Source organism: Xiphophorus maculatus, chromosome 10 (assembly GCF_002775205.1).
Source record: "Xiphophorus maculatus strain JP 163 A chromosome 10, X_maculatus-5.0-male, whole genome shotgun sequence".
Classification (NCBI taxonomy): domain Eukaryota; kingdom Metazoa; phylum Chordata; class Actinopteri; order Cyprinodontiformes; family Poeciliidae; genus Xiphophorus; species Xiphophorus maculatus.
The window spans coordinates 9,307,944-9,332,346 of NC_036452.1; the positions used below are offsets into that span (position 1 = coordinate 9,307,944).

The 24,403-nt window shown below is 41.5% G+C and overlaps 2 protein-coding genes across 2 annotated transcripts; both read right to left on the reverse strand.

Moving 5' to 3' along the window:
- Positions 1-336: 336 nt before the first annotated feature.
- Positions 337-2,635, reverse strand: LOC111609916 (tRNA pseudouridine(38/39) synthase-like; the record flags this gene model as incomplete). Its single annotated transcript, XM_023341214.1, has 6 exons — positions 2,631-2,635; positions 2,330-2,537; positions 1,655-1,935; positions 1,398-1,581; positions 1,203-1,312; positions 337-529 (listed from the first exon to the last, which is right to left on the reverse strand). Coding segments are annotated over exons 1-6 (981 nt in total), but the record flags the coding sequence as incomplete, so codon positions are not given.
- Positions 2,636-15,737: 13,102 nt separating this feature from the next.
- Positions 15,738-21,317, reverse strand: LOC111609897 (CD63 antigen-like). Its single transcript, XM_023341153.1, has 7 exons — positions 21,155-21,317; positions 18,051-18,239; positions 17,871-17,945; positions 17,587-17,691; positions 16,592-16,729; positions 16,426-16,509; positions 15,738-16,107 (listed from the first exon to the last, which is right to left on the reverse strand). The coding sequence occupies exons 1-7, from the start codon at positions 21,209-21,211 to the stop codon at positions 16,036-16,038; spliced, it is 720 nt and encodes a 239-aa protein (XP_023196921.1). The 5' UTR covers positions 21,212-21,317; the 3' UTR covers positions 15,738-16,035.
- Between the last annotated feature and the right edge of the window lie 3,086 nt (positions 21,318-24,403).

The window sequence follows — 24,403 nt, forward strand, 5'->3', positions numbered from 1 at the left end:
TAACGATGTGTTTGAGGTATTAATAACTCAGCTAAACTGGTCATATTTTCTTATAAAATGCTAAGTATTTTCTAATGTTTCAAGGGGCTAACGAACAGTTTCTAATGTTCATAAATGTTTTGACACCTGTAAGCTTGCAACTGTCCAAACCATAATTTGGGTGCATTATTATCTTGTTTTCATTAAAATATTGGCATGCATTCACACCATGAGTGGGATTTCATTAGACCAGAATTTAGCAAGTAGTTTTCGATCTCCATGTCTGTTTGTTTAGCTGCAGCTGCATCAAAAAGGTTTCAACAATTTTATTTGGTTTTGTTCCTTTTTTTTTTTTAAAAAAACACAGAACTCCTCACCTCTCTCCTCCAAACCCCGGATCATCCCGAGCAGAACCTGGGCTTTGACAGCGCTCTGCGTCCAGTGTCGCTGTAGTGACGACAGGACGTGGCTAACCTCCTCCGCCTCCTGCTGCCAGGTTAAACCATCGAAGTGGCAGTCGTACAGAACCAGAGGGTAGTCCACTGCCATGCTGCAAGCCAGAAGAACAAACCTATGCAAATTATCTCCTGTTAAAAGACGCATCAAAACGCCTCTGCTGTCTTTATTTGATGCAGAGGAGTGGTGGCTCTACAGCAAGATCACTGGGTCAAAAAGAGGCTCGTGCTTCTACCAAGGTTCTATTCAGGCCTGGCTTCAAGGGTTCAGCAGGAAGTTCAAGGATTTTTGTAAATGTTTTAAATATCTATAGAAGAAAAACATAATCTTACATGGGTTTAATTTATTTATTTCTGTTTTTTCCTTACTATCCTACTTAATAAAGGTTAAGGCTATTCTTTTATTCTAAAACATTGATGGTTTGATGTTGTTTCCACTAGTTCAAAAAAGAAGAGCTCCTGAACTTTTTTTAAAGGTTTTATTGGCTCTAGTGGGCTTTATTTGATAGTTAATTGACAGGAAAGTGGGTAATGAGAGAAGGGGAAGACATGCGGCAAAGGTCGCCAGGCTGGGAATCAAACCTGCGATAGCCGCGGCGTCGAGGACTAAGGCCTCCATATGTGGGTTGTGCTTAACCCCTGCGCCACTACATCACATCCCCCTGAACGTTTTCTGATGATAAAAAATTCAAGGTACTTCAAGAACCTTAATTCTTCTTTGTACCAGCAAAAAGCAGCCCAAGTGCCAACAGGTCGCTGTTTTGTCACCTGTATTGAGGCTTTCTGGGGGTTTTTTCAACATCCAGCAGTTGATTGATTATCTCCAGAGCTTCCAGCTTCTGTCCTATCAAAAGAAGCACCGCCATCATGCAACGTACCTGCAGCAGGACATATGGTTAGTTGCAAATTACCCCCTACTTAAAGGGATGCACCGGCTTCACCTGAGTGTTAAGCTCTTATTACCTGGTGGTAAAGGAAGGCTAAACCTTTGATCTCAAACACAAACAGATCATATTGCTCTGTGCTGGAAACCTGCTGGGGCTGCAAAGGCCTGACTGAGGCAGACAAGATGGTCCTCTCAAACTGCAGGACCCCGTTCCCCACGTCCATTTTGCACAGGTTGCGAAAGTCATGCGTTCCTTCGTATCTGTTGAGCACCAAAAGATCTTTATATTAGAAAAATCATGGGGTGAAATCAGCATTTATAGTTTTACACTCACCGTTTTGCAGCATTTCCCATCAGCTCTACATCCAACGACCCTCGGGGGAAGTAGTAGTAGCGGTACGTGCGGGACTGGCAGTCGAAACGCGCACTGAAACCTTGCTCTGCGGCTGCCCAGTCCAAGATCCGAATGTCCTGCGGCAAAACTCTATTCAGCATCTTCACGTATGGAAGCTCAGAGGTGGAAGCTTTTGATTTGGTGCCGAGATCGAGATTTTCAGGGAGGGTTACGCCAAGTCCTCCACAAAACTGGGAGGAGCGCAGGTCAATGGTTATAACCTAGAACATAGAGAGATCAGTTATCATTTAGTTAAAGCCCATACACAAGACATACAGCTGCATTTTAAAAATTATTACCTGTTGAAATTTTCCATAACTTGTCTTTTTACAAACACAAACTTTAAAGGAGACCTATCAGGTAAAAGTCACATTTTGCTCCTGATGCTTTTCAAAGATGTACGGTTGTATAATGGCGCATATGCTTGCAACCATTTTCAAGCTGAGTGTAAACGTTGAGTTGGGGGGGCGTGTTTTATTTGTAGAACAATTAGAAAAACCAATTTGCGTTTGTCTGTCACATTAAATAAATTGAATAAATAATGTTTAAAATAAATGAGCTCGTATACCTTCTAGAAGGCATCTGGAGGACTGATTTTCATCACATTAAACTCACTTGAGAAAAAGCACTGACTCCTTTATCAGTTCGACCACAGCGGTGATAGTTGGAGCTCTGTCGGTCCTGAATCAGTCGTGTCTTCAGCAGCGCTTCAAACAGCCTGGCCTCCACCGTGTTGTCCGTGTTGTCCTGAACAGCGAAGCCCTGGTAGGCCCAGCCCAGGTAAGCCAGCTTCAGAGCTGTTACGGCCCCTGGCCTCTTGAGGCTGTGCAGGCTTTGTTTTTTTCTATTATGCAGGATCAGCTGTGCGGGCACAGCTTTCTGATTGGCTGCCTAGGAGCTGCAGGAGAACAGCCACCCCATTGGTGCAGCAAAGCCAATCAGATGTTGATGAGACCCACCTGCATCATATAAAAGACGTCCGAGTTCATTCCTCCAGTGGGGCAGCTAGCAGGAAGAGGTTGTGTACAGCTGACCCCCACCTTCCGTGTTCGGTGACTGTTTTGGACAGTTTAGACCATTTTGTTTTTGCTCCTTTTGTTAAGTAGTGAATCTGCTTTAGATAAACTTTGAACAAGCTAGAGGCTTGTGTTTGGGAGGTTTTTGGTGCTCCCCTTTGTTCTTTCTTTTTGGTTGTTTTGAGTTACTTTAGACTGATGTGTTTGCACATCTTGTTATTTAATTTGCACTCAGTGTTTTCTACGTTTGTTGGTTCTTTACTTTTGTTTAATTGGCTTAAGTTGTATTGTGTTTTGGTTTTGTGAAAACCATCTTTTGTAATAAATCATTCTTTCATTCCACTTTTATCTCTGGACACATTTTATGTTACCGCCCCTGGACCCCTAGACCTAAGGGGGCGTAACATAAGTGGGGGCTCGTCCGGGATACTCGTTAAGAGGATCCCTCTGTTCAGAGTTAAAAGAGGAACACTTTTGGTTGTCTGTATCCAGCAACTATGTCAGTTACATTCAGTCTGGAGCACTTTTTAGCCGATCCCTCTCTTGAGCTTATTGATAGCTGTCGCAAGAATGAATTGCTGCAAATTGTGGAGCACTTTCAGCTGCAGGTCCCAAAACAGGTCCTTAAAGGTGACCTAAAGGCTCTGATAGTGGATAAGTTGGTGGAAATTGGGGTGATCAAAGAGCCTGATCTGCCTGAGGCTGCTGTGGTGCCAAGCCGAGAGACCTTGTCTGTGGAGGACCTCAAAGATGGTCCTAGTGTGGAGGCAGCAGTGAGTGACCGGGGAAAGACACCTCGCACACTCCCTCGCTATGATCCGCTGTCTTCTGTGAGTTCAGAAGGACGAGATGGAGCTCGTTTGAAGGTGCGGTTGGCACGTCTCCAAATGGAGGCTGAGGAAAAAGCCCAGGACAGAAGAGCTCAGCTGGAGCTTGAGGTCAGGAGACTGGAAATAGAGGCTGATAAAGCTATAAAGCTGCACAAACTTGAGCTGGAGGCCCAGACTCGAGCGCCCTCTGCCTCTGTCACACCCGGTTCCACCTCCATGTCTGCTATGCCATTCGACATCAGTAAGTGTATTTCTTTAGAGCCTGCTTTTAGAGAAACTGAGGTGGACTCATACTTTGCAGCATTTGAACGCATTGCTGGCGCTTTGCAATGGCCTAGGGAAACCTGGCCACTCTTGTTACAATGTAAGTTTTCTGGTAAAGCTCAAGAGGTGTTGGCAGCGCTCCCTTTAAAAGATAGTTTAGACTATGATCTGGTTAAAGCTGCTGTCTTACAAGCTTATGAGTTGGTCCCAGAAGCTTATAGACAGAAGTTTCGACAGCAGAAGAAAACTATTGGACAAACGCATGTTGAGTTTGCCAGAGAGAAATCCATTCTCTTTGATAAGTGGTGTACTGCATCTAAGGTAAATAACTATGAGACATTACGTGAGCTAATATTGCTAGAAGACTTTAAGAAGTGCATTCCAGATCGGGTGGTGGTGTACCTAAATGAACAGAAGGTGACTACTTTGGCGTCTGCTGCTGTTCTGGCTGATGAGTATGTGTAGCACCGGTATCAAACCGCTAACTGCGCCACTGGACCAGTTCTAGGCTCTAAGGAGTGGGGAGCAAGAATGACAACACCAGAGACCGCTGCTTTAAGTGAAACAAGCCGGCAATTTACTGAATATAAAACACACAAATAAGATACCATAACTAATTAAGTAAATAAATAAATAAATATATTGCAGGTTCTTAATAAGGAAGCAAATGAAAAGGGGAAAAAAAAGAAATAAATAAAGAGTATATCACCTTTTCTTTTTACTCTTTAGTTCACCTAGTTCATTTTAATAAGACTAATCTAATTTAATTAGACTGATCTTTGTTCTCCTATGTTATTTTAGACAGACTAATTTGAATTAGTTAGACCAGTCTCTTTTATTTCCTATGTTGTATCTATTTTGAGATCCCTATTTTTTCTGAGTTAACTCGTTTTCTTTCTTTTACAGGTGAGAAAATACCTCAAACACAATCAAATCAAAATAAATTACAATTGTTCAAATCATACTCAAAGATATAACATATAGAAACCAAAGTATATCACTTTAAATTCGAGTACAACCCGAATATGAAATCAGCTATTCAGTTCGATGAAAAAATCTTAGTTGACTCGATCCAAACAAAAAATAATAATTCAATAAATTATCAGTTCTGTTCAGTTCGGTTCAGTTCGTCCTGGCAGCGAATTACCACACGCAGGAGAGTCCTTCCTTAATGTGATGGAGAAGGTGAATTGAATGTCTGGGTCTGGCTCGCCATCCTGAATCCCGTCCATGAATGTGCACGCCGCACACGGCAGACAAATCCTGGCTCCGACCGAGCTTCCAACCAAGCAAAAAAAAACTGACCAAAACCGATTTAGTTTAGCGCTCATAAAATTCCCGTCAGTTCCCGACCGGATAATTATGGTTTTCAAATATAATGTTAACTTTTGTTGTTAACTAATCACTGCGCTTTCCTCTGATTCCTCCTCTGTTCTCTCCCTCCGGACTGTGTGCTGCGTCACTACGGCGCTGCGTCTGTAACGCTAGTTCCTTAAAGGGGCAGTGACGTTATTTTCTGTCTACAGATATTTAATCAACTATTTATATCAGCTTTTAATATGGGTTACATATGCTCTTACCCATAAGTCATCCTTCACTTTTAATGAAAAGTCACCTATTAGCTCTGTACCACAGTCTCAGATGGTTAAAACCACGGTTCCAAAAGAAAGCCGTGAATGTTTTTATTGTCACAAACCTGGACATGTCATCGCTGATTGTTTAGCTTTAAAACGCAAAACACAGTCAAATTTTACACAAACTAAAGGTGTTGGTTTTGTGAAGAAAGAACCCCGTAATAAGAGCATTGGTTGTGGTGACAAATTACCTGATCCCTGTTTTGTACCATTCATTTTCGATGGCTTAATCTCACTGATGGCTGATCCCTCTGATTTAAAGCCTGTACGTATCCTGAGAGACACTGGAGGTTCCCAGTCAGTCATTCTTGCCAATGTCTTACCTTTCTCACATGAGAGTGCATGTGGTTATAACTCTGTTCTGAGGGGGATAGAGATGGGCTACGCTCCAAAACCAGTCCACAGAGTTTACGTTGAATCTAAACTTGTCACCCGGATTTTTCCCTGTTGCTGTCTGCCCAGAGTTACCCATAGATGGGGTGGCTATGCTAATGGGAAATGACATTGCTGGAGGTTTAGTACTTCCCAGTCTGGAGGTTTTAGACAATCCCTTAGATCAGACAACCCCAGACTCTTCAGACCCTGAGTTGTACCCAGCCTGTGTGGTCACCCGTGCACAAGCACGCAAGGATCGGGACATTTCCATTTCTGATTCTGTGTTGTCTCCATTTTCTAGTGAGGGTGATGCACAAACCAAAAGTAACAACATGATGTTACTTCCATATTTGGTGGAGCTGGAGGAGCCTTGTCCACTCTTGGAGAAAGCATCCATCCCCCTGACCAGACAACACTTGTCATCTGCTCATCAAGCTGATAAAACATTACAAAGATGTTTCAAGAATGTGGTGAGTGCTGAACAAGCCAATAAAAGAAACTAGGTGTCTTAAAGCGTCGATGGTCTTCATCATTTGTAGGAAGCTCAGACAGGTGTAAGGTTAAGCAGTCATACCACCCGCGACCTGCACTCAAACCTAATGGTGTTTGTGCTCGAGTTGCAGTCAGAACTCCACTAAAAGTGGATGGGCTGAACAATACTGGTGGTCTAGGAACAAATGATCTCATCTGTTCTAGTCCTTGTCTTACTCCTGCCAATGCCAACACTGTGGCAATAAATGGTTATCCTACACCAAAAACAAAACTTGAGAGTTTGATGAAACTGAGGTAGGAGATTAAGATGAGATTTTTTGATGTTCCAGATCTAAACTTTCATTGATTTAATGTCCCTAAAACAATGACACATTTGTTACCATGGAGATTTATTCTTTGACCTTGACCTGCTCTACGCTAGACGAATTGTTAGCCTAAGTAAATGTTGTCTTTCAGCGTGTTCTTAATGTACAGTTCAGAAAAGAAATGCTTTTTACACATAGCCCATGTTTTTATCAAGAATTGAGTACTTTGTTATGTGTGGATTATTTTTGTGTGACAATAATATACCTTGTCCCAAATCATCATTTTCATAAAGTAGGCTATACCAGTTTTAAAATCTTTGGACATATTCAGATTTAGGTTTGGACTTTGATTGGACCATTGTAGCACATACTTATCCTTTGATCTAAGCCTTGCACCTAAATTATGAGCCATTCATCTGCGATATCCTGAAAGAATATCTCAGCTTTCTGGTCTGCATCAGTTGTACATAATCATAATCTCAGGGGGTTTTAAGTTGATCTTGTTGTATATGATACACTAGGTCAAATAAAAATAATATTCAAGCAGATAACTGGAAGTAGCACATGGCAACGCTTATTTTCCAACAGGGAACCTTGTCTTCTTCTTTACAGGGCCAGCTCACATCTCTTGTGCACAGCAACAGCGCCACTAATGGCGATTTGTAATATTTCCTCTATCTTCAGATCTACAGCCAATGGCCTCCAACATAGGAACATAATCAGTGGCGCAAAAACGGGGTATGCACTGTATGCAACGCATAGGGGCGCTGCACTAGAGCGGGCGCAAAAACGATGTGGGGAATGCTTTTTCTAGTCAGCATTTTATGTACTTAACAGCTGTTTGTGTATGAAATGATCAATATAGCGTCCCGGTTGAAAGGATGGTCTCTCAAACTGATGGTTCACAGTCCTTTATTCAACAGCCTTTGTATGTGAACACACTGTAAGAACTACAAAATGTACAAATAAAATACCATCAGTAACTCAAACAGTGTTGTTCTAGCCTTTTACCTTAACATATGAATCCTTTACCTTATGTTCTATAATTATGTTTAGAGAATGGATATTTCAGTTGCCTGAAATTATTTGCCAAAGTGAAAGGAGGGGAACCAAATATTTTAGCCACTTGATATAATCTGCTCCCACTCTATAACATGGGAATATATCAGTTTACCAGCAACTCTTTAACTTTGCTTTGGAAACATTTGCTCTTCATTTCACAAAGGTAAGGGGCCTTGGGATTTAAACTATCTTTCCATAGCTACCTTATATTAAAGTCCTGTAAGGATAAATATCAAACATAGTTTTCAAAATGTAACTTATTAACCATTATACACCATACATAAACTAGCACACCACAACAAACTCAGGAACCTAAGGCAAACACGCAAAGCACTGATAATTTTTTTTAATTGGGCTTCCCACACACTCCTGATGGAACCACCTCAGGGCCATGTCACACTGGATCTAGGAAAGAAACCAAAAAGATAAGGATTATTTTTTTAGAAAATATGTCTTTACATTTGCAATACACAATCAATCATTTTAGATTCCCTTATTTTCCAACTGCTGGAGGATCACAAGGGGAAATAACGAAAATACAAACACAAAGGAGTAAGTAGACTAAAGGAACCGAATTAGAACAAACAAAAATAACTACAAACAAGAAATAAAAATAATTAGAATCACCAATGAAGTACAGATGTGGAAAAGCAAGGCAGAAATAAATGGAAACAACTAAGGAACACCAAAAGGATCTGAGGAGGATGCCAGCGGAACAGCAGCCTTGGAGGACACTGGCGGCAGAGTAGAAACCTTGGCGGAGCAAGTACCTTGGTACCAACAGGACTCTCTAGGAAGCCCTGGAAGTCAGCCCGGAGACCAACGTGCCTCGCTATGAAACCCTGAAGGTCAGCCCAGAGACCAACGTGCCTCGCTATGAAACCCTGAAGTTCAGCCCAGAGACCAACGGGCCTCGCTAGGAAGCCCTGGAGGTCAGCCAGGAGACCAACGTGCCTCTCTAGGAAGCCCTGGAGGTTAGCCCGGAGACCAACGTGCCTCGCTATGAAACCCTGAAGGCCAGCCCAGAGACCAACGGGCCTCGCTAGGAAGCCCTGGAGGTCAGCCCGGAGACCAACGGGCCTCGATAGGAAGCCCTGGAGGTCAGCCAGGAGACCAACGTGCCTCTCTAGGAAGCCATGGAGGTCAGCCAGGAGACCAAAGTGCCTCTCTAGGAAGCCCTGGAGGTCAGCCAGGAGACCAACGTGCCTCTCTAGGAAGCCCTGGAGGTCAGCCCGGAGACCAACGTGCCTCTCTAGGAAGCCCTGGAGGTCAGCCCAGAGACCAACGGGCCTCGCTAGGAAGCCCTGGAGGTCAGCCAGGAGACCAACGGGCCTCGCTAGGAAGCCCTGGAGGTCAGCCAGGAGACCAACGTGCCTCTCTAGGAAGCCCTGGAGGTCAGCTTGGAGACCAACAAGACTCGCTATGAAGCCCTGGAGGTCAGCCCGGAGACCAACGGGCCTCGCTAGGAAGCCCTGGAGGTCAGCCAGGAGACCAACGTGCCTCGCTAGGAAGCCCTGGAGGTCAGCCAGGAGACCAACGGGCCTCGCTAGGAAGCCCTGAAGGTCCGCTCGGAGACCAACCGGCCTCGCTAGGAAGCCCTGGAGGTCAGCCTGGAGACCAACGGGCCTCGCTAGGAAGCCCTGGAGGTCAGCCTGGAGACCAACGGACCTCGCTAGGAAGCCCTGGAGGTCAGCCCGGAAACCAACAAGACTCGCTACGAAGCCCTGCCTCCCCTGCCAACAACTTTCAAGCTTTAAGCTCTTCTGCCAACGGCCCCCAAGTGTCCAGCTCCCCTGACCAAAAAAGTCCTGTTGTCCTGAAGCTTTTCTGCCACATATAATCAAGCATGAAGCTTGGAGCCCTCAGGACACTTCTTTATTTAGAAGTGCCATCTTTCAAGCGCCTCTTTGGCACTCTCAGGCACTGAAGCGTATTCATCACACGTCTGAATACCGACGGCTGCCTCTGTGGGTGGTCTGAAAGCGAATGGCTGCCTTCGTGGCTCTCCTCTTCAGATGGTTGCTGGTTCTGCTGTTCCACTTCAGGCTGCAGGTCGGTGTTGTCCTCCTCAAAGGCGGTGTTTATATCCGTCAGGGCGGTGCTTTCCAGCTTTAGGGCGGTGTTTTCCTGCTTAAGGGCAGTGTTTTCCTGCTTAAGGGCAGTGTTTTTCTGCTTAAGGGCAGTGTTTTCCTGCTTAAGGGCGCTTTTTTCCTCCTCCAAGGCGGTGTGTTTTTGCCTCAGGGTGATGTTTTCCATTGTTAGTGTATTTGTTTCCTGCTCTAAGTTTGTGCTCCTCTGCTCCAGGGTGGTGCTATTCACCTCCAGAGAAGTGATTGAGAGCATCAGGACGGATTTCTCATGCTCCAGGGTCCTTCTTCTCAGATTCAGGTAGGTGTTCTGCTCCTCCAGCTCGTTGTTCTCTTCCTCGAAAATGATGTTTTCCCGATCCAAGTCTTGGTTTCTCCGCTGCAAGACGCGATTTGTCTCCTGCAAAACAAGGACCATCTGCAGCAGAATGATGTTGTCCTCTCCTGTGATGTTACTTTCTTGCTCCAGGGTGGTGTTTTCCACTTCCAGGCTACTGATTCTCTGGTCCAAGACGGTGTTTTCTTGCTCCAAGGCAGTCTTTTCTTTTTCCAGTACATTCATTTTCTGTTCTAGAGCGCTGCTTTTCAGCTTCAGGGCAGTGTTTTTCTTCTCCAGGATGGTAATTTTCTGGTCTAAGACTGTATTTTCCTGCTCCAGGGTGGTGTTTCTTTGACCCAAGGCAGTGTTGATCTGCTTTAATGTGGTGTTATTTGCCTTTAAGGTTCTGTTTACATTGAACAGTTGTTTTAATCCCTCTTCTTTCTCTTGAAGCAGCTTGTGTATTTCCACTGCAGCTTTTTCAATGCTCATGACTTGAGTCTTTAACTCCTCATTTGTGTTAATCAGACACTGTCTCTCAATGGACATCGTGTTGACCTCTTTCAAGATGCCATGGAGCTTCTGTGTCTCTCTAGCTAAACTCTGTTGTATTTTTTCACTCCTAGAATCAGAAAATGACGCTATATTGGTCTGAGTCATTGTTGATACTTTTTGTTGCTTCATATCGATGTTTTTCTGCTCCAAGTCTGTGTTTCTTTGCCCCAGAGAGGTGTTTTCCTGCTTCGGTATGTTATCCTCCTTTAAAATTCTGTTTTCTGCCGAACAGTTTTTTTAATTCCTCGTCTTTCTCCAAAAGCAGTTTGTCTTTTACAAGTGCAGCTTTTTCTAAGTTTATTACTTGAATCTTCAAGTCCTCGTTGGCTTTAATCAGCGACTGTCTTTCAGCTGAAATCAAGTTGACTTCTTTCAAGAGATCATGGAGCTTCTGTGTCTCTCTAGCTAGTTTTTCATTCCCAGAATCAGAAGTCGATGCCTTATTGCTCTGATTCATTGTTGATACTTTTTATCTGGACAATCCAAAAACTGCTTAATGTTTTCTTTTGTTTGTTAGGATTTGCCGTTTTATCTGGAAAATCCTTCGTTTTCAATCTCTTGATAGGAGACGATCCTTTTGCTTGCTCGCTCTCTCTCTTCTGCAATGGTTATGATGCGATGCTCATAATGTTCAGCGCTATAAGCTGAACAGCGTAACTCCACAAAGAGAGCGTCACTCTTTGTGACGTCAATGTGCATGATGTCACAAACGGATATCAGTACCTCAGCAGAACAACTAGAAAATTGCTCAAGTTTGAATAAAAACAAACTTTATGGCTGAATGCAGCTCGGCTTAGCTGATGGTTATTGGACCAGTTCAGCTGGTAACATATCACCAAGACTGAAATCCGCACTTGGGAGGACAATGGACTGGCACAGCCGGGTGCGAGGACCAACGGTCAAAAGGAAACATTCTGCCCGAAAACAGAAAAAGAAGAAACGGGCTAACTGGTTGAAAGTGGCGTACCTAGGCCTACCCCTAAAACTGTATGAATCAGGTTGCCACCCTTATTTGGCCGTTAAATGTGCGTCCCGTATTGAACCGATACATAACTGTCCGATAGAAACGCCTATCATACACACATCAACACTAAGTTTAACAATAATGACCAAAATAAAACACAGGAAATATTAAGGTCAGCTAAATTGTCGTGGTGGGAACTAAAGGACCCCAGAACGCTACGGACCGACGCTGAACGTCACGGTTGCCTAGAGACGGACACTACGCAGCCGCGGTGAGCTGCTATCAACCCGCGTCTTTTTAAAACGTCCTCGACCCGATTCCATGTCCTAAGAAGCAAAAACGCTTTTAAAAATACAGACGTGAGAAAAAAGACGCCATTATAAGCTGAACAATTTCAGTTAGGACGGATACTGTGTACATCGAAAGACAAAAAAAAGAAGAAAAGTGTCCGTCGTGGCGCAGTGTGCTGCTGTATGTCAGACAGAATGGATCAGGAGAGGAACCGCAGACCCATCAGAACCTTAAGAACCAGAAATCAGCCTCTCTTCATCCTCAATCATCTCCTGATGCTGACATGGTACAGAACATTTAGTTATGATTGATTAAGTTTCTTATTGCGATTTTAGTTCACTATTGTGGTTTGATTCTTTGCTTAGGATGTTGAGTTTGGATGATATTTAATAAATAATAGCATTAGCCAAAATAAGTGGCCATTTAAAGAACAAATCATACGAATAGATTAACAGTAAATACATAAATATTTCCTACATTATATTACTTTTTGTGTGTTTTATTCAAAAATGTTGATATATTTTATGAATAATTGCCCAGTGGTCATTTAATATGTTATTTCACTAATATTTTATTAATGTGGTTTACCAGTTTGGATAATCTGACAATGAAGAAAAAACATGCTAAGCCAAAGTGCACCAGACCAGACCTGCAGGCCAGGGCCGGTTCTAGACGGGGGCTAAGAGGTGTTCTAAAGAAATTATACTAAATAAATTTATTTTTATAATATTCAGTGGTAGATATTTCTTTTCTTCACAATTTTCTTTTTAAGGTATTATTGAAAATACACAAAAATTATTTTTAATAAAAATTAATTTAATGAATTAAAAATAATGGTACTACTCTTTTAACTGCTGTATGAAGATAGGTTCACACTTTCCATCTACTAAATCAGGGATCTGCAACCTGAATCTTTGGAGACACAAGTGGCTCTTTGGCTCACATTATTAAATGATGAAATATTGCTCTGTTTTTGTTTAACTCTTTTTTTTAAGTGTCTCCATAAAAACACTGTAAGCACAGGAAATTCAAGAAAAGTATAGTTTTTTTGTGCCTAGGTTGATTTTTAGTGGACATAAAAAAATGTAAATTCCATTTTTTATGTCCAAATTAGTAAATGAGTAGGTTGTCGTCATTGATCCTTAATTTGTGAGAAATAAAAAAAACATCATTGCACAAATATTGATTGAAATGGTTAGTATTGGAGTGAATAATCAGATACAAAAATGTTTTGGAGGAATTTTTTGGTTTCTGACACTATTGCATGATTAAACACTCCCCGGGTCAAATTGACCCACAAACACCCTAGAAACGAACACAACAGGAGGGTTAGGCCTTGTGTTGCTTTTAACAAGTTTTCTTCCTGTATTGTCCTTTATTTAGCTACGTCATCTGTGCCCAGCCTCCCTGTTTCTGCTGGTTAGAAGCATCCTAAGCGGTGAACCTTTGGCCAAGTTTCAAATTGTTGTTCTTTTTTTTTTAAGATTTAAAAAAAATTTCTTCCAATATTGCTCTGCATTTAACTCGGACATCTCCCATCATCTCTGACTTTGTTTTGCTAAGTAGGCTAATTCATCATATGAATGGATTAATTCAAAGAGCCAATAACCTTTAACCTGTACAACCTATTGATTTGAGCTCTGTTCTTAGAAAGAACTAACAGGTAAACAGTTTGTCGAAAGACAAAGAAAAAAGAAAAGTGTCCGTCGTGGCGCAGTGTGCTGCTGTATGTCAGACAGAATGGATCAGGAGAGGAACCGCAGACCCATCAGAACCTTAAGAACCAGAAATCAGCCTCTCTTCATCCTCAATCATCTCCTGATGCTGACATGGTAGAACATTTAGTTATGATTGATTAAGTTTCTTATTGCGATTTTAGTTCACTATTGTGGTTTGATTCTTTGTTTAGGATGTTGAGTTTGGATGATATTTAATAAATAATAGCATTAGCCAAAATAAGTGGCCATTTAAAGAACAAATCATACGAATAGATTAACAGTAAATACATAAATATTTCCTACATTATATTACTTTTTGTGTGTTTTATTCAAAAATGTTGATATATTTTATGAATAATTGCCCAGTGGTCATTTAATATATTATTTCACTAATATTTTATTAATGTGGTTTACCAGTTTGGATAATCAGACAATGAAGAAAAAACATGCTCAGCCAAAGTGCACCAGACCAGACCTGCAGGCCAGGGCCGGTTCTAGACGGGGGCTAAGAGGTGTTCTAAAGAAATTATACTAAATAAATTTATTTTTATAATATTCAGTGGTAGATATTTTTCCATCCATCCATCTTCTTCCGCTTATCCGAGGTCGGGTCGCGGGGGGTAGCAGCTTCAGAAGGGAGGCCCAGACTTCCCTCTCCCCAGCCACTTCTTCTAGCTCTTCCGGGGGAACCCCGAGGCATTCCCAGGCCAGCCGAGAGACATAGTCCCTCCAGCGTGTCCTGGGTCTTCCCCGGGGCCTCCTCCCGGTGGGACGTGCCCGGAACACCTCACCAGGGAGGCGTCCAGGAGGCATCCTGACCAGATGCCCGAGCCACCTCAACTGGCTCCTCTCGATGTGAAGGAGCAGCGGCTCTACTCTGAGTCCCTCCCGGATGACTGAGCTTCTCACCCTATCTCTAAGGGAGAGCCCAGACACCCTACGGAGAAAACCCATTTCGGCCGCTTGTATCCGCGATCTCGTTCTTTCGGTCATGACCCAAAGCTCATGACCATAGATGAGGGTGGGAACGTAGATCGACCGGTAAATCGAGAGCTTCGCTTTTTGGCTCAGCTCTCTCTTCACCACGACGGACCGGTACAGCGCCCGCTTGACAGCAGACGCTGCGCCAATCCGCCTGTCGATCTCCCGCTCCCTTCTTCCCTCATTCGTGAACAAGATCCCAAGATACTTGAACTCCTCCACCTGGGGCAGGACACCCCCCTTGACCCGGAGTAGGCACTCTACCCTTTTCCGGCTCAAGACCATGGCCTCGGATTTGGAGGCACTGATCCCCATCCCGGCCATCCTGAAAAAAAAAAGATATTTTTTTTCTTCACAATTTTCTTTTTAAGGTATTATTGAAAATACATTAAAATTATTTTTAATAAAAATTAATTTAATGAATTAAAAATAATGGTACTACTCTTTTAACTGCTGTATGAAGATAGGTTCACACTTTCCATCTACTAAATCAGGGATCTGCAACCTGAATTTTTGGAGACACAAGTGGCTCTTTGGCTCACATTATTAAATGATGAAATATTGCTCTGTTTTTGTTTAACTCTTTTTTTTAAGTGTCTCCATAAAAACACTGTATGCACAGGAAATTCAAGAAAATTATAGTATTTTTGTGCCTAGGTTGATTTTTAGTGGACATAAAAAAATGTAAATTCCATGTTTTATGTCCAAATTAGTAAATGAGTAGGTTGTCGTCATTGATCCTTAATTTGTGAGAAATAAAAAAAACATCATTGCACAAATATTGATTGAAATGGTTAGTATTGGAGTTAATAATCAGATACAAAAATGTTTTGGAGGAATTTTTTGGTTTCTGACACTATTGCATGATTAAACACTCCCCGGGTCAAATTGACCCACAAACACCCTAGAAACGAACACAACAGGAGGGTTAGGCCTTGTGTTGCTTTTAACAAGTTTTCTTCCTGTATTGTCCTTTATTTAGCTACGTCATCTGTGCCCAGCCTCCCTGTTTTTGCTGGTTAGAAGCATCCTAAGCGGTGAACCTTTGGCCAAGTTTCAAATTGTTCTTCTTTTTTTTTTTTAAGATTTAAAAAAAATTTCTTCCAATATTGCTCTGCATTTAACTCGGACATCTCCCACCATCTCTGACTTTGTTTTGCTAAGTAGGCTAATTCATCATATGAATGGATTAATTCAAAGAGCCAATAACCTTTAACCTGTACAACCTATTGATTTGAGCTCTGTTCTTAGAAAGAACTAACAGGTAAACAGTTTAAAATTAACATAGAATATGGATCGAAATTTTTTTTAGGTTCTTTATTGAGCTTAAACCTAGAGGTTTCGAGCATATAATTACATAAAACAAAAATGTATATTATGATCAAACAAGTTTGTTTGTTGATGTGTAAAGATGGTTGTGATGATGAATTAGTCGACATTCTCGTAATTTTTGCGTTTAATGTCCAGGCAGAGGCACACTCCGACTACCACGCCAAACACCTGCAAAGGGTAAAAGATGGAGTTAGACGCTGGGAATGAAATAATGTAGCATACCTAAAGAGTTGCTTTAGCTTTTAAAATAATATAACTGACTTTTAATTTGCTTGAGTAAGAATGGAGTCTGATTTTTGCAGAATCCTACCAGGTAAAATGTACATTTGCTCCATAAATGCAGTGGCTAAACATGTGCTTCTGTCGTGTATTTTCCCAAGGGAAGATCTAAAGCCTGCCTTTGATTCACATTCTGGCTTTTAATGAATACATTTTTACATAATTTAAGGCTTCTGACATCTTATTAAAACTTTATAAGCAGTTTACCTCTGTGATTCCAAGAGCAATGCAAACACCGCCGACCCACACCAGATTCTTCAACAGAAAGAGCTTTAAAGCTGAGATACATCCCTGAGGAAGAAGACAGAGTTTAACTGTTTATCCTCAGAAATGTGGTTAGACTCTTCAGCTGAAATATCTCAGCAGAGCAGACCTTTCTGTGAGCTTTTTTCTTGTCATGTCCACAGCCTTTTCTCTTCTCCGGGCAGCAGGAATCTGGCACAGCTTCATGGTTTCGCCAGCCCACACTTCTGGACCAGTCGGTGTAAGTGTCGGCGCCGCAGCATCTGAACTGCAGCAAAAGTTAAAGTAGAGAAAGGTTAAAAGTTAGAAGTTACATCCTAAATGCCTAAATTACATTTTGTCAGTTTTGAAAAAGGAAAAAAAAGAAGAAATAAACAGTCTATATACACTCAATTGGTATAAATAACTTCATTACAATTATGGGGATTTAAAAATACATTTGAACAAAAAATGGATGCACAAGTTTAAATTTATTCTAATCCTTTCAAAATTGAAAGGATTAGACACACGCCTGACTGCACACGCCTGATATTTTGTTAAATATCAGGCGTGTGATATTTTGTTAAATATCAGGCGTGATATTGCTTCCTCTCTACAGTTGAGAGGAAGCAGTTATAGCTCCTCAGGAAGACCAGCTCTGTGCTAAAATGCCCCTATGACCCAGTGAATGTGGAAGGAGACAGAAGGAGTCTTGCTCAGATGACATCACTGTTGGACAATGTCCCCCTCCCCAGGCATAAAGCTGTTACTGAACTGAAGAGCTCCTTCAGTTGCTGCGCTTCCATTAACCATTGAAATGCACAAATTTGAATTACAAAAACACAAATTTTGAAAAAAAACCCCCCCCAAAACAAACTTGTTTTTGATCAAATGTTTTTGCGCTGGGATGAGGTGGTTTTTCGACCGTATCTCAGTAAATGTATTTTGGAAACACTTTTTCCGCTTCACTCGAGTCATGTGATCAACGGTCAAATTTTACTACCGGTGAAAACAAGAAAGAAGACGACAGGAAGTAGTAGGAGGATGAATCTGCATGCATTGTTTGTCTTTCACTTTGCTGCTGGTCCCTCAGTGAGGGACAATAAAGGTAATTTCTATTCTGTTTCTCCCAATGTTGTTTATCACCTTTTCCTGCATCCTGTTGATGGCGTGTCTGTCCTTTGGGCTGTATTTGTAGACCGCGGTCCGAACTTGGGTGTTGATCCTGCTGTTCATTTGCACAAGGGCAGTCTGCAGAAAAAAATCAGAGATCAGCATAAGCCCATGATGGCACAGCACTTAGTTTTATTTAAGGTGCTATTATGTTTTTTATATAATGATATTAAAGATATTTTCAGATCCATCCTTCAGTTTTTTTTTTTACTTTGATGTAAAAATAATTTCCTGAAGGAAGGATTAAAGTGCCTCACCCTGCTGCGAAATATAAAAAAAGCAGCTCCTGTAAATATCTCCAAAAGGACGATGATTATCAGGATGCAGATGAACTAATCCACCAAGAAACAGAGAAAAATGAATCGTCTTTTTAGATAAACTTGAGTCACATTTAACTAAGAGAGTTTTAAAACTATTTTGGAATATTTGGTACATACACAAAACACCATGGGAGAATTATTCAGGAATGCCCCACAATGTCCCAAAAGGGACACAAGGGTGATGATGGTGCCCACGGCAATGAGGACGATGGCGATTTTGGACAAGCTGCTCCCTGCAAAAGTGCCGATCTGCAAGTAGGTCGAGTACTGGAGAGCTCCGATCGTGATGAGGGCGACCCCAGATGCCTGAAGGACAAAAGCGAAACACCTAAGAATACTGCTGTTGCAATATTAAGCTCAGCTAATACTCATGATCTAGTAGTCAATTTCTTAATCTATCAAATTTCAATCCGAAAAATTAATTATTTTACCGTCTTATTGCGTAATCTATGAAAAAACAGAAGAATCTGGAGATTTTTGCATATTTTTTTAGGATGTATATTGTAGATCTAGAATCAACAATAATCTCAGGATAAGTGGAAGATAAAAATAAGAAATTAAATTTATTGTCATTCTCACTAAGAACTACTTTATTGATAAATTAAGCAAAAATAAACGCAAAAATGTTCTTTTGTTCTTCTGAGGGGTGAATAAGTCATGGCTGCCTGATTAGCCAATCAGAAGTTATGTTAGGCAGCCAATAAAAACATGACTTGATTTTAATTTTTTTAATTTAAAAAAAATGTTTTTTACACTGTAACATTTCCTATAGCTCCAAGAATGAAAATAACCAAAATACACTGCCTGGCCAAAAAAAAAATCGCCACCAAAAAATGGTCACACTCTCTAATATTTTGTTGGACCGCCTTTAGCTTTGATTACAGCCCGCATTCGCTGTGGCATTGTTTCAATAAGCTTCTGCAGTGTCACAAGATTTATTTCCATCCAGTGTTGCATTAATCTTTCACCAAGATCTTGTATTGATGATGGGAGAGTCGGACCACTGCACAAAGCCTTCTCCAGCACATCCCAAAGATTCTCAATGGGGTTAAGGTCTGGACTCTGTGGTGGCCAATCCATGTGTGAAAAAGATGTCTCATGCTCCCTGAACCACTCTTTCACAATGTGAGCCCGATGAATCCTGGCATTGTCATCTTGGAATATGCCCGTTCCATTTGGGAAGACAAAATCCACTGATGGAATAACCTGGTCATTCAGTATATTCAGGTAGTCAGCTGACCTCATTCTTTGGGCACACAATGTTGCTGAACCTAGACCTGACCAACTGCAGCAACCCCAGATCATAGCACTGCCCCCACAGGCTTGTACAGTAGGCACTAGGCATGATGGGTGCATCACTTCACCTGCCTCTCTTCTTACCCTGATGCGCCCATCACTCTGGAACAGGGTAAATCTGGACTCATCAGACCACATGACCCTCTTCCATTCCTCCAGAGTCCAATCTTTATGCTCCCTAGCAAACTGATGTCACAGCTGCTGTTGTGCAGTGACCACTCGCACCTGATCATCATCCTCCTGATCTCCAGCTGCTGCTTTATAAGGACGGAACTCCCCCTGCACGGCGTCAGATTGTTGTAAAACCCTCAGCGCGATCCCTCTCCTGTCCCTGATCCCTGACCCTCTCCATTGGATAAGAACCTCCTGGCTTCGACCCCCCGGCTTGTCTGACCGGATCCCCGTTTCGACCTGGACTCTGGACCCGCGGGCTCGGATCCCCTGTTTGCCCGGCCCTAAGATCAGGGGCCGCCTGATCCTGATTTGATCCCCTGGTTCTGACCCAGGCCTGTCTGACTAAGAATTGTTGACCGCCCAATAAACACCTGGTTGGTAATTTGCTGTTCAGTCCCCGTGTCCATCAGTGCCTGAGCCTGACAACTGAAGCCTTTTTTTCTGGTTAGCCTTACTGATTAGAGGTTTTCTTACGGCTACACAGCTGTTCAATCCCAACCCCTTGAGTTCCCTTCGCATTGTGCGTGTGGAAATGCTTTTGCGTTCACAATTAAACATACTCCTGAGTTCTGCTGTTGTTTTTCTTCGATTCGATTTGACCAAACGTTTAAGTAATCGCCGATCACGATCACTCAGGATTTTTTTCCGACCACATTCCTTCCTGGAAGACGATGGTTCCCCACCATCCTTCCAGTTTTTAATGATGCATTGGACAGTTCTTAACCCAATTCTAGTAGTTTCTGCAATCTCCTTAGATGTTTTCTCTGCTTGATGCAGGCCAATGATTTGACCCTTCTTAAACAGACTAACGTCTTTTCCACGACCACAGGATGTGTCTTTTGCCATGGTTGTTTAAGAAATGAGGAGTTACTCATTGCATTGGCTGGGGTTAAATAACTTGTTGCCAGCTGAAAGATAATCGCCTATGCAGTACTTATCCAATAGGAGGCTTGTACCTATTTGCTTAGTTAAATCCAGGTGGCGACTTTTTTTTTGGCCAGGCAGTGTAACTCTTTGACTGAGGTTTTTGTCACATTATATAATTATTCCTTCTGCCAAAATATGGCATTTGTGTTAAAACTGTGACTAATCCAAAGTTTTCTCAATTTATGAAGCAGATTATTTAAATTAGATCTGTTTCCATATGCTATGGTGTTCATAGAAAGATATGGAAGAAGTTTCCCAGAATCACACAGATAAATTGAAAAAGAGACCAGATAAATAGATAACTTATCTGTTAAATTGTACAAAGTTACACTGAAATCAAAAAGGGTCACAAGCTTACACTCTGTCTTCAAGTTATTCATTTGGGACTTTTTAATTAAGCTTGGTCTGTCCTGTGAGTTTAACTGACTGTACAGAGAACAAATAACAAATAATTTCAGAATTTTGTCCCCCACACTTTGTTCATTTATAGAAAACCACAAGACCTTTAATAATATTTTAATTTTTTATGAGAAATGACAGAAGAGCTCTTCTTTTCAACTTAATCCTAGCGTTTTCATCTTTTTAAGAACTTCCTCAGACCAGTCAATGTCAAGATCTATGCTTCCAGTGCTGTATTCACTAGACATGTGGTGCATTCTCATAATTTTTCCTGTAAAATATGACATGCTTGTCACTTAAAAATGCAGGTTTTTGTTTCTCCCTGCTAACTTGTATCTTTTTATGATTACTTTGTATATTAATAAATTTGACCAGTGCATCTCCTAACGCTATTCTTGAAAAGTAAAATCGTTGGCAGTACTCACCAAGAAGATGCCATTGAAGAAAACGAACCAACATTTGGTGCTGCAGAAAGAACACATCGTGAAACAATTAGCTCTATGTTGCCTTGAACTGAAATAACAGAAAAGCTTTAGACGCTCCTCAGTCGACAGCAGCTCACGGTCTCTCTGAGCTGCTCTGTGCGTCTATCGTTCAGCTGTAAGAAAATGAGAAGTGGCTTGATTACATTCAAACAGACGTATCTGATCAAAAGGCAGGACTCCTTTTAATACATTTGCATTGTAGCATCACACAAGCTAAACTAAAGAAGTTGCTCATTTGAAATCTTGCTGGTTGTCTTTGTCTGGTGAACCATTTAGGAGAAAATGAAATTGTACACAACTAAGAGCAGTATTACTTCAGCTTATTTTTGTCAGGCAGAAGTAAAATGTAGTTACTCAACTTAGAGCAATAGTAATTTATGTATGGAGTGACATAATCAGACAGAAATATAAAACCACAAGCACTTTCTGGCAGTTTCAAACAACACAAGAATATAAAAAAAATTTCATAACAAGGTTCCAATGGAAGAGAAACAGGCCCACAGCATAACAGATCCTCTACTGTATTTATCATGAGGGGGTTTTCGAGTTTTTCATCTTTTCTATCACATCAGACCCAGTTTGGAGGGTTTGTTCCTGAAATGCTAAACTTTAATCTGATTTAAGCAAAGGAAATGGTTCCTGTTAAAATCCTATCAAACTCCACAAGTTTACATTTGTGATGGTAGGATGGCAAATTATTTTTCCCAGACATGCCTGACAACAACAAATGTGTTGTTACCTAAATTGTTGCCATCTAACATACAGGCACCTTCACAGTTACTAAAAATGTGACCAAAAGTCTTGAAATAAACGGCTTGTTATGGATTCTTTGTGACTTTTCTTTATGATCTTGCTTACTTTGCATAGTGTCAAGAAAAAGTAGGGTTTTAATCCAGTCTAATGACCAGATGTTGGATGTGTTGCATAATATTTATGATATTTGATATTATAGAAACTTTGCAATACATGTATTTTCTTCAGAAAACATGGAATTTTAGCTTAAACTCTTTCTCCAGCATTTGGCTCCTGAGAATCTGCAGGAAACCTGGTCCGACTCCACAGTCTGGAAAAGAGTTGAGGCCTCCAGCCTGAACACAGCAGTCTCCATCTGAATTTGCTCCAGGGATCCATGGATTTTCTTTGTTCTGCAGATCTTCTTATGCTTCAATCTCCTCAGTGTTCTTTTTCTGATTTTCTCAGAGCTTAAGCCAGGCTCAGTCGCCTGAGAGGAGACCACAACCTTTGGCAAAAAAAACAAAACATTTTAAATGAATAAATTAAATCACTTCTCCTGGAGGTAGTTTGTCAGATTTTTTTTTTTTACTTTGTAGCAAACAAACAGAATTACAGCTATAACACAAAGTTGCATTTACCAGGTTAGAATCCTGAATGTAGAAAAGATCCCTCAAAAAACATTCATGCAATTGTTGTAATTAATCACACATCTTCTTATTTGATAAAGCACCAGAAACAATCACAAAACAACAATAAACCTCACAATTAAGAAACAATATTCTTCATCAGTAAAATCCCATAATACACTGCCTGGCCAAAAAAAAAGTCACCACCAAAAAATGGTCACACTCTCTAATATTTTGTTGGACCGCCTTTAGCTTTGATTACAGCCCACATTCACTGTGGCATTGTTTCAATAAGCTTCTGCAGTGTCACAAGATTTATCTCCATCCAGTGTTGCATTAATCTTTCACCAAGATCTTGTACTGATGATGGGAGAGTCTGACCACTGCACAAAGCCTTCTCCAGCACATCCCAAAGATTCTCAATGGGGTTAAGGTCTGGACTCTGTGGTGGCCAATCCATGTGTGAACAAGATGTCTCATGCTCCCTGAACCACTCTTTCACAATGTGAGCCCCATGAATCCTGGCATTGTCATCTTGGAATATGTCCGTTCCATTTGGGAAGACAAAATCCACTGATGGAATAACCTGGTCATTCAGTATATTCAGGTAGTCAGCTGACCTCATTCTTTGGGCACACAATGTTGCTGAACCTAGACCTGACCAACTGCAGCAACCCCAGATCATAGCACTGCCCCCACAGGCTTGTACAGTAGGCACTAGGCATGATGGGTGCATCACTTCACCTGCCTCTCTTCTTACCCTGATGCGCCCATCACTCTGGAACAGGGTAAATCTGGACTCATCAGACCACATGACCCTCTTCCATTCCTCCAGAGTCCAATCTTTATGCTCCCTAGCAAACTGAAGCCTTTTTTTCTGGTTAGTGTTGAGACGTTTACTCCAGAAACGCACCATACATGCACGCACACACATCTACGGAAACAAAGATTCTGCACAAAAGCCTTTTGTTTTATATGGACACTTTCTGTAGAAACGAAACTTAACTTTAGCCCATCGTCTGACCACTAGGACGACCTTAGTGACGTAACACATCAGCAGACCAGGAGGCGGACTTTAGGATATAAGTAATGTGTCTTCCGTGTTTGAGCAGATGCTGTATAATTTCGGTTATATTCACTCCACAACAAATTAGCCTGTGAGGGTAAGCGTCTCTCTTTTCTAGCGCTAAAAAAGAATAAAAAAAGTAAACTCTGATTATTCTGTGTTGGCTGATTTCCTGTTCGTGTGCTCACACGTTTTGGGTCCGTCGAGTTTAAATCACAACATTAGCCTTACTGATTAGAGGTTTTCTTACGGCTACACAGCTGTTCAATCCCAACCTCTTGAGTTCCCTTCGCATTGTGCGTGTGGAAATGCTTTTGCGTTCACAATTAAACATACTCCTGAGTTCTGCTGTTGTTTTTCTTCGATTTGATTTGACCAAACGTTTCAGTAATCGCCGATCACGATCATTCAGGATTTTTTTCCGACCACATTTCTTCCTGGAAGACGGTGGTTCCCCACCATCCTTCCAGTTTTTAATGATGCGTTGGACAGTTCTTAACCCAATTCTAGTAGTTTCTGCAATCTCCTTAGATGTTTTCTCTGCTTGATGCATGCCAATGATTTGACCCTTCTTAAACAGACTAACATCTTTTCCACGACCACAGGATGTGTCTTTTGCCATGGTTGTTTAAGAAATGAGGAGTTACTCATTGCATCAGCTGGGGTTAAATAACTTGATGCCAGCTGAAAGATAATCGCCTATGCAGTACTTATCCAATAGGAGGCTTGTACCTATTTGCTTAGTTAAATACAAGTGGCGAC